The 14032-nt window shown below is 37.0% G+C and overlaps 1 protein-coding gene and 1 pseudogene across 1 annotated transcript in view; both read left to right on the top strand.

Annotated features, from left to right (window-relative positions):
• Positions 1-5342: 5342 nt before the first annotated feature.
• Positions 5343-14032, top strand: part of LOC131227642 (uncharacterized) — a 118722-nt pseudogene continuing 110032 nt past the window's right edge.
• The window catches only part of LOC131237607 (rust resistance kinase Lr10-like), a 33137-nt gene continuing 27285 nt past the window's right edge, over positions 8181-14032 (top strand). Inside the window, exon 1 of the mRNA XM_058235471.1 lies at positions 8181-9600. Coding sequence (XP_058091454.1) covers positions 8327-9559 — 1233 coding nt within the window. The 5' untranslated portion in view covers positions 8181-8326 and the 3' untranslated portion in view covers positions 9560-9600. The remainder of the gene's footprint in view (positions 9601-14032) is intronic.

The raw sequence follows: 14032 nt of genomic DNA, 5'->3' as shown, positions 1-14032 counted from the left end.
GCAATGATCGTTCTGCCTTCAAAACCTATGAAGACAAGACCAATGGTCAAGAGGTTCAAATGGGAAATGAAGGACAATCAAAAGTTGCAGGCAAAGGATCCGTGAAATTACTCTTTACCTCTAGAAAGAAGGTAATCCTGACCAACGTACTGCATGTCCCAGACATAAAGAGGAATCTTGTCTCAGGGGATCTCTTAAGCAAACCTAGGATTAGAGTTGTGTTTGAATCAGGCAAGCTGATCTTGTTTAAAAATGAGAACTTTGTGGGTAAGGGTTATGCTTGTAATGGGATGATCAAGCTTTCTTTAAATGAAAGGAATTCTCCTGCTTACATGATTGAGTCTGTAACACTATGACATGGTAGATTAGCCCATATTGGCTATAGTACCATAAAACTCATGGCTAAGAACGGCCTAATATCATACAATGATAGTGACAAAGATAAATGTGAAGTATGTATACGGTCTAAGATAATCAAGAAACCATTCCCTAGCGTTGAGAGATCATCTCAAATATTAGACCTAGTGCATATTGACATATGTGAACTAAATGATGTTCTTACCCGTGGAGGTAAAAGGTATTTTATAACATTTATAGATGATTGTTCAAGATATGTATATGTATATGTATATCTGTTAAAATCGAAAGATATTAAAATCGAAAGATAAAACATTTAATGCATTCAAGATTTATAAATCTGAAGTAAAAAATCAATTAGATAAAAATATTAAAATTCTTCGTAGTGACCGAGGAGGAGAATATTTCTCTAATGAATTTTCTAACTATTGTGAAGAACACGGCATAATACATCAATGTACAACACCTTATACACCACAATAAAATGGTGTAGCAAAGAGAAAAAATAGGACATTAGTAGAAATGGTCAACTTAATGCTAATATAAGCATAGTTGTCATTAAACCTATGGGGAGAAGCACTGTTAGCTACATGTTATGTTTTAAACCGAATTTCATATAAGAAAACCAAGACTTCTCCATTCGAAATATGGAAAAAAAGAAAATCAAACATAGGGTATCTTCGAGTGTGGGGGTGTCTTGCATACTGCAGAACTTCAGAACTTAAAAGAACTAAGTTAGGACTAAGAGCTATCAAGTGTGTCCTTGTAGGATATGCATAACATAGTAAGGCCTATAAACTTCTAGACTTAGACTCTAATATAATCATAGAGTCTAGAGATGTAGAGTTCTTTGAGAATTCTGTATTTATGGAGAAAAAGAATGCTGAGATTCAATCTCCTAATGAAACTATAAAAGAAACACAAATAGAAGAAAAAACTCCTAGTGAACCTCGTAGGAGTCAAAGAGTAAGAGTAGAAAAGAGTCTTGATTCTGATCAAATAAACTCTCAGCGACTCTCTTTTCATCTAGTTGAGGGTGATAGAGAGAAGGTCATTAGAAAAATACCTATAGTTTTAACTATAGAAGATGAAACTAAAACTTTTAGTGAAGCTATGACTTCAAGAGACTCCGCTTTTTAGAAAGAAGTCATTAATGATGAAATGAATTCTATACTATCTAAGTAAAATATGAGAATTGATAGATCTACCTCAAGGTTCTAAACCAATAGGTTGTAAGTGGGTATTTGAGAAAAAATATCACACAGATGGTACAATTCAAACCAATAGGTTGTAAGTGGGTATTTGAGGCAAGATTAGTTGCTAAGGGTTTCCGACAGAAAGAAGGAATCGATTATTTTGACACTTATTCATCAGTAGCTCGAATAACATTGATTATGATCTTATTCGCTCTAGTATTCATACATCATCTTCATATCCATCAAATGGACGTGAAGATAGTATTCTTGAATGGTGATCTCGATGACTAGGTTTACATGGAGCAACCAGAAGGGTTTGTTCTACTAGGAAATGAAAGAAAAGTGTATAGACTTGTTAAGTCTTTCTATGGATTAAAGCAAGCACCAAAACAGTGGCATGATAAATTTGATTCTAAAGTTTTATCTTATGGTTTTGAACATAATATTACTGATAAATGCATATATTCAAAAGTGTATAATGATTATGTTGTAATCATATACTTGTATGTAGATGATATATTAATAATCAGTAATAAAATGGAAGGTGTAACTGAAACCAAGAAATTTCTCTCTTCAATTTTCAAAATGAAGGATCTTGGACAAGTAGATACTATATTAGGTATCAAAGTTAAAAAGCATAGTGGGGGGTTTTGCATTATGCTAGTTTCATTATATTGAGAAAATAATAAACAAGTTTAATCACTTGAAAATTAAAGAGGCAAAAACCCCGTTTGATCCAAGTATTAAGTTAAAAGAAAACAGTGGAAGAGCAGTTGCACAACTAGAGTATGCTAGTGCTATAGATAGTCTTATGCATGCAATGCAATACACAAGACCAAATATAGCATACGCTGTGAGTAAACTAAGCAAGTTTATGAGTAATCCAAGTGTTAAATACTGAAAAGCAGTAAGTAGAGTTTTAGGTTATCTTAAAGAAAAAAAAAAGAACTATGACTATTTTACTCAGAATTTCCAGTAGTATTGGAAGGATATACCGATGCAAGTTGGATATTGAGTGCATGGGACAACAAGTCCACTACAGGGTGGATATTCACCCTAAGAGGTACAGCTGTATCTTGGGGATCCAAGAAGCAAACTTGAATAATGCACTCAACTATGGAATCTGAGTTCATAACTTTAGCTGCTACAGGCAAAGAGGCTGAGTGGTTAAGGGATCTTCTATTAGAAATCTCATTTTATGCGAAGCCTATACCGACTGTTTCACTTCATTATGATAGTGAAGCCATTCTAGTAAGAGCCCACAGCGGTACCTATAATAAAAAGTCCAGACACATAAATTTGAGACATGACTATATAAGGCAATTGATTCAAGATAGAATCATTGCGATCTCATATGTAAAGTCAAGTAATAACTTGGCTGATCCTTTTACTAAACCTATGACGAGAGAGGTAGTAAGAACAACATCTAGAGGGATAAAGTTAAAACTCTTTACTTAAAGTTTCACCAGTGAAAGAAACCCAACCCAAAATTAGAAAATCTCTAAAGATTGGGTTTAATGGGTAACAACAATTCACTGATAAGTAAAAAGTTTTAATACTAAATAAAATTAAATAACCTCATCCGGGATGATAGTGCTGGCCGCTATAAAAGAGAGATGAGTATTAAACTCTTAATGAAGTCCAGTCAAACAGGACAAGTGTTTTAAATAGAAACACTGGAAAGATTTTACCTATGTGAACGTAGAAGTGGTGCCGCTTCTCATGAGAGTTAGAGTTATCTCGGGATCGTTCATGAAACAGGATAAGCACATAACCATTAAAAGTTCTAAGTGAGATTATGAAGGAACACATAACGCAGGAGCTATTATGTGTGTGGTATTTTTGGTTATATCATATAAAAATAACTGGTTCAATGCTGTGGCAACCAGAAATTTCGAGATAACTTTAAAATACTTACACTAAGGAAAGATTCAAATCGCAAGATATCTTTCTTTATGCATAATAACTGTTATTATTCTAGCAGAATTTTCTTTATTTAAAAAAAAGCCAGTGGGGGATTGTTTAAAATTAGTGGTTTTTAATTTTTTTTAAAGAAAATTCGAATTTTTCAAAATTTCGAGAATTTCCCTCCAAAAAGCTTTTTGAAAATTTTGAATTAAAAAGTGCAGTGTGTGTGCTTTGTCCCACATCAGAAATGTGAAGAAAAGTTTTGTGGTTTATATGAGATCTTGTGAAGAGTATTCTTACTTGGAGTTTTTGGAGGAGATGATACTCGGGTTGCATTTTCAATGTGTAGCACTGGAACACACGCACGCACACGCGCTCGCGCTCGGGCTTGGGCATTACTTGACGTGGTCCATTTCAAAAGAATAATAATAATAATAAGGTTCGGCTCGAGCATTACTTCCAATAGTTAAATAAGCTTCGGCTCTTGAGATGGTCCATTTCAAAAGAATAATAATAATAATAATAATAAATAAATAAATAAATAAATAAATAACCAAAGAAGGCCAAGTGGCCTCTTATGGAAGGGCCTCACCTTTTGAACCATTCCCACACCATGGCCACTGGATTGCCGTCGAGAGCTTTGACTCTCAGTTGTCGTCCTTGACTCCGAAAAATAAGGTTTGCACAAGGAACCCACCTATTAAATCTCACATGAGACCTTATGTGGGGCCCACTAGATATCAGATCCAAGTTATCTATGAAAGGTGTTTTAATTTTATGCCATAGGATGAAGTTTGAGTTCATAACTCACGACGGGTGGACCACATTGGTGGAAATAATTCAGAATTGGTGCAAAATGCTCATGCAGTTGTGAAAAATAGACACCTCTAAAAAAAAAATTGAAATGACCTCACCATAGGTTCACAATTATCAGATTAAATTGCAAGGATTAAATCAACCGAGGGATAAACCCAATCGTTAATTTAGTAGAGCCCACACACTCATCTAAGAAAGCCTTCTCTACTTCCGCAACATGCTAGTGACATACGAGGGAGCGGACCGGAGGGGCATTTTCATCATTTGAAAATATAAAAAATATCCACAGCTAAAAAATAATGACCCTATGTCAACACTTTTACTATATAATAATTGAGAATTATTTTAATTAATATCATAATATAATCATAAATATAATCAGTGAAATGTGGTTGGAAACTTGATAGCAGGGTTTGCATCTATATATGATTTTATATTCATGCAGTTAATATAATTTTCCAGCTAATTTTGGATATTTTTCCAAAACTGAAGCAGAAAATATTTCCAGTGAACAACACCATACGAAACGGTGGTCATTGAACGACCACCGTTAAAAACTTACCACGGTCTACCGTAACTTGTATTGATCCAAAATTAATAATAATAATAAGATCGAAAGCTTTTGTGGCTGATAAAACGTTTTTAACGATCAACCACTGTTTCCTGTGGTGTGACCCACCTGAAATTTTCATGTACTTCAATTTTTGAAAAATGCCCTCAAATATGCTGAAAAAACAGATGTTCCGCGTAGATATACAGTGCACACGTCGAGGGGGAGCCTAGTGACAGGGTCGCACCCGCGTAGATATAAAGTGCACACGTCGGGTCTCAGCCAAGTCGTCGCTGGTCAAGTCATCTCCCGTTAATTAATGCTCGCTGCTCTTTCTTCTTTCCTTAAATAAAGGGCAAGTAGCTCAATGTTGTGATGGAGTGAGGGGTGAGGACGGCAATATGCCAGTTTCTTTCGCTCTCCATTCCTTCCTCCTCTCTCTATCCCTTCTCTCCTCCCTTGCTCTTCCCTCGCCTCTAGAAAAGCTTACCGTACTTGGACTCCTGCCGCTTTGTCCTCAGGTCGACTGTAGGGAGCTATTTGACATCCGATTCCCCTTCTCGAATATCACTAATCCTGAATGCGGGTTGTACTCCATCAATTGCAACAATTTCATAAAACCAACCATCCAATTTGAGGATCGAGGAAGGTCGTACGTCGTCAAAGATATCTTGTATCGTGAAAGAATGATTGTAATTCAAGACGAGGGATTCTACAATCACTCGCAGTCTGACATATGCAATTCCTTTTACAATTTCATCTTGCCTTCCTCTCCTTTCCTTCACTTTGATCTTAAATCTCCCAACTACACCTTTGTCAATTGCAAGCGCCATCATCAGCCTCTCTTCAATGATACCTATATGGGTGTGTATAATTACACAGGTTGTGAAGGCCGCATTCTCTACTATTGGCCAGAGGATCTACAACTTCATTATCTGCCACCTCTTCAACAGCATGATTGTTTGGTCACTCACTTTCCATTACCTCTTCCGGAGCTCGACCCAAATGTGCCGAAGGACCTCTTTAGTCTATGGGCATTGGGTTTCCATCTTGAATGGAGACGGACCCAAGAATGCATTGAATGTTACGAAAGAAGAGGAGGCTTTTGTAGTCGACACAATTCTACCAGGAACTTCATTTGTTCATACCCAACTAATCCCCAAGGTAATTATAAAAAATAAAATAAAAAATCCACTTCTCATTGTCATTGTTTTGCAGCTACCGATTGAAGGAGCCGAAGATGGTAGGCTTGATTCTCACAAACCAGAATGAGTTTTTTGGCGGATCATATATGATTTTAGGGTAACAGAAGTTACTTTAGCAAACCAGCCAGCTACGTTGGGTTGCCCACCCCGGATTTGTGAGATTCCATCATATCGATGGTCTCGAAAGACCATTTTATTTTCATTTTTACTATAAATAATAAGCTTACTCTTTTCTTACTATTTTCGTTCAGATCTAGACCCGATGGTTCAATTGAAAGGATTGATCATCGGAACATGCATGTGAAGCTCCACATAGTGAACTTCACCACGTGCCTGTGCATCACACGTGTGGTGTAACAGCTGATTGGAGTCATCATATGACCACACCATCTAATAGCTCTGCCCTAAAACAGGGCCTCTCTGCTCTTTGCTAGCCCCAGAAACAAATGCGACCCACAAAAAGAGTGGACCAGCCTGAATTTTGGGACATGGTCATCAACAATGGGGCTAACCCGCTGGATGGATCATACATATCACACGTGTGCCATGCTGACACATGGCGAGGAACAGAGCTTCAATAAGTAAATGTCTTATGTATAATCAATCTCTGGTGGAAATTAGACAGGTGTCGATTGTTTCATTTTCCTTTTACTAGCAAGAAAACAGATATTGCAGTGTTAGAAAATGAGTGTTAGTGGATTTATTACTTTAAAATGATTTTATATTTTTTGATCTTCATAAAATGAGTGTTAGTGGATTTATTACATTAAAATGATTTTATATTTCTTTTATCTTCTGTATTATGTGATTTTACAGGTGGAAATGGAGACATGGATAGTCAGAAGAGGAAGATTGCCATAGGTATCATATTCGAATCCCCTGCCTTCTCTCTCTCTCTCTCTCTCTCTCTCTCTCTCTCTCTCTCTCTCTGTTTCTGTTATTTATTTATTTATTTATTTTTTAAAGGTGGGAGCACACCATTCGTAATTTTATTGATGATCGAAAAGAATTTACAATTTTCGGACAGGCACCACCTGTTACTACTCTTTTTCTCTCCAGGAAAGCTAATTAATTACAATCTTTTATCTCTAACCTTTGAGATGAAACGAATGTTCAACCCAGGTTCTCCCAAAGAAGCTTGCAAACATGCTGGGCTCCATCTTGCCCTGCAAAATGAAGTAAATTTATTATTATTATTTTTTATTTTTTTTTTCAGAAATGAAGAAAACATGCTTGTAATTTAAGATGAGCGAATCGAGCATTACTTGCAATCCAATACCTATTGCAGTTTCTTTTACAATTTTGCAATGCCCACCTCTCCTTTGGTACCCTTCTCATCTTAAAACTCCAATCTACGCCTTTGTCAATTGCAAGAGAAATAATCAGTTTAAGTATCCCAATGTTTGTTTGTATAATCACACGTTGTGTCTACCACCTCTTCATTGCTCGACCTGTAGCCAAATGAACCCAAGGACCACTTTGGACACTTGGCTTTCGGTATCAATATTCAATGGATTCACCCACGAAGCAATGAATGTTACGGGGAAAAAGGAGGCCTTTGTAGTCGAACTCATTCAAAGGAAACTTCACTTGTTCATACCCCACCAGTCCCAACAGTAAATGAAATGAAAATCCGCTTTGGGTTATCTTCAGTTTCGCAGCTACCAATTGAAGCAGTAAACGACTGTAGATTTGGTGGGCCTTATTGTACAAATCAAATGGATGGCTAAGAACCTTGTACACGGTGGGGCCCCATCTATTTGATTTGTACAATAAGGCCCACCAAATGGCATCCACACGATGGGGCCTACTTGCTGGAAGATCATGTATATCACAAGCGTGACATGCGAACACATGGAGGGACAAAGCTAGGTTTTTTTTTTTTGAATGAGTGATCTTGTCAAATATACCTGTGTAGTTTTTTATTTTTATTTTTATTTTTTTAAAGGAAAAAATTTATTCAAGAGAAGAAATCTACATACATTCGGGCAGGGCCTCACAAAAAGGCCAGGGCCCGCCTATCATATATATGCAAGCATATACAAACTCTGCCCAAAACAGAGTTCAAAACAGCCCGAGGGGCATGGCCCTTCTTTTTTTTAAAAAAAAAAAAAAAAAAAAAAACAGCCCTATGACAGACGTCTTCTAACAATCCCAATCCCAGCATTGTCCTAATGGATGATCTCCAGTGTATATGTTAGCAGTTTTTGCTTGTTTAGATCAGTGCCCGTCATTTCATTTGTATTTAACAGGTGAGAGGAGATATTCCAGTGTAAAAAAAAAAAAAAAGGCATATGTGGAATTATTACATTAAAATGATTTTATATTTTGTTAATACTCTGTCTAATATGATCAGGTTGAATGCAATTTGTGTTCATTCACCACTTTCAGGTTTATCATTGGGAGCGGCAGTCTTCTTTCTAGGATGCATCTTCCTCCTCTTCTTCTGCTGCAAGGCTTCCTACAAGCCAATCTTCTTTTGGAATAAGAAACCAAAAGACGATCATGACGTGGAGGAATTTCTAACCAAGTATGGATCCCTTATTCCAAATAGATATCAGTATTCAGATATCAAGAAGATGACAGACTCCTTCAATGATAAATTAGGCCAAGGAGGTTATGGCGGAGTGTTCAAAGGAAAGCTCCATGATGGTCGTTTGGTGGCCGTGAAGGTGTTGAACAATTCCAAGTGCAATGGAGAAGAATTCATGAATGAGGTCACCTGCATTGGTAGGACTTACCATGTGAATATTGTCGCTCTTCTAGGTTTTTGTTCGGAGGGGGAAAAAAGAGCACTTATCTATGAGTTCATGCCCAATGGATCACTAGAAAAATTCATTTATGCTGAAAAACCAAGAGAAATGAATCCTCTTGGATGGGAAAAGCTATATGAAATCGCGATTGGAATTGCCCGAGGACTAGAGTACTTGCACCGTGGCTGTAGTACACGCATTGTGCATCTAGACATAAAACCTCATAACATTCTTCTAGATGAAGACTTCAGACCCAAGATCTCAGATTTCGGGCTAGCTAAGATATGCCGTGCGAAGGAGAGTATCATATCCATGATGGGCGCTAGAGGGACTGTGGGGTATATTGCACCTGAAGTATTTTGTAGAAATTTCGGAGGAGTCTCATACAAGTCCGATGTTTATAGTTATGGAATGATGGTGTTAGAAATGGTTGGAGGAAGAAGGAAAAGTGAGGCCCGAGTAGAGAATACCAGCGAAGTATATTTTCCACACTGGATATACGAGCATCTTGATTTAAATGGACATCTAGGATTACATGGAGTTACAATGAGAGAGGATGAAGACATTGTGCGGAAGATGATCATAGTGGGTCTATGGTGCATTCAGACAGCCCCGGCAAATCGGCCTTCTACAACTAGGGTCGTAGAGATGCTGGAGGGAAGCGTGGAAAGCTTGTCAATTCCACCCAAGCCATTTCTATCTTCTCCTTCAAGGACATGCCAAGGTCTTTCAACTGCTTCAATATCACAAGAAAATATTCTACCACATGTTTGAATATATTTTCTCTATGAAGAGAATTTGATCCAACCAAAAAGGTTTGAACTTTAAATCTAGATCCATGATTGTTCCTTTTGATGATCAAGTTAATTTGGTATTTCCTTTCCTTTTTAAAATATTATTCAGATGAAAAACTGATAATGCATGGGTTATATTCATATGTATATGTATGAATGTATGGATGTATGTCTTGTATGGTGAATGCTAACATTCCCAGCTTCATGCAACATTAGCAACATCCACAGAGCTTTTAAATGACACGCAGCATGAAGGATGGTGAATCATCAACCTGAACTGTCCTCTGTTTCCTTTTCTTTTATTCTATATATATATATATATATATATATATATATATATATATATATATATATATATATATATATATATATATATATATATATCTTCTTCTTCTGATCAGATGATACATCCATGTTAAGGAGTGAGCATACTCTATCCTGAAATCTAGGCCATGTCCTTGTAACCTTGGGTTGTATCTGATGGAGTATGTTAAGGTTGTGAAGTCGGCATTCATGAGCGGGATCTGGACCTGTAACAAGTGGGTCCTAAAATGAAAACGTGCTCTTCCGTGAAATCTGGGCTATGTAAGGTTGGGTTGCATTTGCTAGAGTATATATGTTGGGGGCATATAGAGGTCGAGCTTTTGTCCATGGACAGCTGCATAGCAGCCTCCCCCTCAAGCAACACAATATTCATTTTTTGTCGACAATTGAGGATATACCCAATGGATGCATTTATCTCAAGTAAATGTGGTATACAGACACTAGAAATTAAGCTCCCATGGACATGGACATCCATGTTTTAAGTGAATCTTTCTGCATATTCACAACAACTCTGTGATTCCTCTTTATTTAGGGTGCTGTGTGTGCGTGTGTTAAAAAAATAAATAAATAAATAAAATTTGAAGCTTTCTGCACATTCACAACAACCCTGTGATTCCTCTTTATTCTTTATGTGAACAAAATAGAGGTACCAATGGGTCCTACAAAGGCTACAATCTCAATACTACCCATGCCATTTTGGCAAGTGATTGTCAGATCCAAGCTGTTCCCCAGTTGGGCCCACAAGGTGACATGGCCTGAAAATCATGTTGGTCTCATGTAGGATTCACAAGCAGATCAAATGTGGACAGTTGGTTAAAAAAATTTAACTTCCCAAATTTTCCATATTCTTGTGACCCACCTTTATTTTATTATTTTTACACACACACCCACACCACACACACACACACACACACCCCACATGGACACTCGATCCCCTAATCTCAATGTTGAAACAGAGTCTATCTACCACTGTTGGTCAAAAAAAATAATTTAACTTCCCAATTTTTACATATTCTTGTGACCCGCTTGATGACCTGATTGGTCCTATTTTAGGGCAGTCACACGTACTCAGTGGGGTCGAGCTGATGAACAGCCAGGATTGAAAAAACTTGACACATTGGCATGTGTGAAGTCCTGTCCTAGTGAGTCATTCTCTTTATCTTCTCATTACTAATACTAATAATGATGTCAAAGGATGCGTTTGGAGGCGCTATCAAATTGAATTGCAATTTAGAGACTGATAGTGTGGAAATATGGAAAATGCAATTTCCTTATCATTCATATTGAGAATCTTGCACCAACATGCAATGACATTACTTCTAAGTTGGACTTGAAACAAAAAAAATAAACCTGTAGTGCAATTTTAGGTATACTTGTTCATTGTGAATGCTTGGAAACACTGTTTATCTGTCTGTTCCTCTTAGATGAAACTGAATGTTCAAATTTCAAATCAATTGTGCATCCAAACACAAGTGTTTTGGTGCAATTGCAGGTTTGTTTTGGAGTCGCTGAGGTCTTGTTGGTGATCAGAGTGGCCGTTGAATGTAATCACTTGAGAATATGGAGAGAAGCTAGGAGGAAACTGCCTAGTTGTCAACTAGCTGGCATTTTTTTTTACCTGTTTACAGTATTTCTTTCAACTGCCTTTTATTTTGTGGTCTTGCAAATGCTGAGAGTGAAAGATGGTGAGGCCGCTGTCCAAAGAGAGGTGGTGGAAGTGGCTGTGGTGGAAGTGGCTCTCTTCTCTATGTCTGAATCAACACTCTCTGATGCTATTCTGCAGAACCAGAATTCAGCTGTGGATTTGGAATGTGATGTTGAAGAGTCAACTGCAAGAGACAGTCCGAACTGTCTGTCCTGTAAAAATTCTATAGAAATCAAAAAAGAATGTTTATCCAAAAAAAAAGAAGAAGAAGGTATGCTTATTTGATTATCTGATCGTATTAGTGGAAAGTCTATAAATGAAAAACATCCTATGTTCTGGTTTCAACAAAAGCAAAAAAATAAAATAAAATGCAAGAGACGAAAATGTAGAGCTTGCGAAAGTCTTGGATTCAAGGCGATCCAATTTTCATAAGTACAGATTTCTTAGGAACTATCATGTTGTAAATTAAGCCTCTGTTCATGTTTCCATCATTTTAAATTTTGAATGGCTTACTGATCAGGACTGTCCTGATGAAAATGAGTCTTACCTCATTTAAGATTTATTTTTTTATTTTTTTTATTTTTTGAAAATCTCTTTGTTGGTGGCTTACGGAAGAATTGCAATAGAAAATGGTGACGATATCAACTACTCGTTGAGTATTGAATTATTTGGGTCTCTTCAAAATCTGAATAGAGGGGGAGATCCTATGAGCAACTTTAAATAGAAATGCGTTAATCCCTGTTTTTAATTTCACTTGGATTGATGAAACTTCCATTACAAAAGAAATCTTGAAGAGACTAAATTGGGCTGCACTCTTCTTCTCTACAAGGCTTCCTTGACTACAAATACAACATTAAGTACTTGAAGAGGCTGTTTGGAGAGGGGACAAATTGTGACGTTTTTCTTTTTATTTTATTTTAATTTTTTTTGGATAAAATCTTGAAATAGAAGTAACTGAAGAAAGCACCGCTCTTAAGCATATTTCTGCTTCAGCTTGCAGAAGTATGGATAAACCAAACACCCATTATTTTTTATTAAAAAATCTTTCAAGATTTTCTCATCATCATCTACCTGACTTTTGGTTCTAAGGCTTAGCATTGAGGATACAACATGATGGACAGAATGGATTTTACACATACAACATTGTGAGCCTCATAGAGTTGGGCGTTTTATGTGCCATCTAAAACACGTGTTGTAGATGATTCATATCTGAGGCACGGAGATAAAATAGAAGGTAATTTGTTTGAAGGATTAAAGGTAACTTTTCTTTGATGGAGAAAATAAAAATCAGAAAATGTGCCACAAAGGCAGGAATATTGGAAAATCAATTTCTCCTAGTGTTTTTAAGATGGGTGTTTGGTTTATCAAAACTTCCCAAAGAGCAGAAGCAAAATACGTTTAGAAGGAATGCATTGTCCAATTATTTTTGTTTTATCTTCTGCTCAAACAGATTGGGCAAATGTGATTCAATTGGAGGGATATGGTATTTGGAGGGGAAATGAAATTCAAATTTAAAAGGAATGTGGCCGCGGAGGTCCATCCAAGCTTGGCCTGCGAATGTAGATTGAATCTCAATCATTCCAATTAGGAGATTATCATTCTGGGCCCAAGTCATGGCCTGGCTTGAGACAAGCCGGTTAACCTACTGTTTCTATGGGGCAACAGGTCAGAAGAGTAAGATCATCTTGTCCATCTTTATTTTGAGTATAGGCAATCAAATGGGGACGTGTCCCAAATGACTATTCATTTCCTACAACACTTAGTTGCAGATAGTCTGTTCAACAAAAAGGTATGTGGGCCCCACAGTGATGTCTGTGTGATATCTATTCCATCCATTAGTTATACCAACTCATGTCAGGACATGAACCCAAAAGTCAGGCAGATCCACAACTCAAGTGGACCACACCATAGGAAATAGTATGTAGAGGCCACTAATGAGCCCACTGTAAGCCAGATGAGGAATTACAAAGGACTGAACTATGCATCGACATATGAAGATCATCGATGCCATATCCTTCTGCACCTTATAGATTTAGAGAAGCACTGGTATGAGAATGAAGCTGTTTGTGTTGTATGTAGGATTGGACCCCGTTCTATTTATATATTTTTAAAGGATTGAGGAATTTGAAACCAATCGAAACTCTATCCTACTGCTCCACACAAATTTGGTAATCCCAGTTCAATTAAAACACTGTGTGTATTACAATTGTAGCACACCACCTCTTACATAATTTTGTATGTATCACAACTGAGTGGACTCTATTAATACTCCCAATCATACTATCCAACCGGTGGGACAATTTAGTCATTGATCAATAAGGCTCACTTTATAGAATTCTTACATCTTGATAAATTGTCCTGATAATGCCTATAGGAAATGGTTAGACGACTATTGTAGCCATCCAGAGTTCGAACTCAATAAAGATGCTTTTGGAGAGATTACAAGATAGCCCAGACCTTAACCATTGTCGATGAGGGTTTTAT

This window comes from Magnolia sinica, chromosome 2, assembly GCF_029962835.1.
Source record: "Magnolia sinica isolate HGM2019 chromosome 2, MsV1, whole genome shotgun sequence".
In the NCBI taxonomy this organism is placed as follows: Eukaryota; Viridiplantae; Streptophyta; class Magnoliopsida; order Magnoliales; family Magnoliaceae; genus Magnolia; species Magnolia sinica.
Note: the sequence above shows the minus strand (reverse complement) of the source record. Positions and strands in the feature narration are given on the sequence as shown.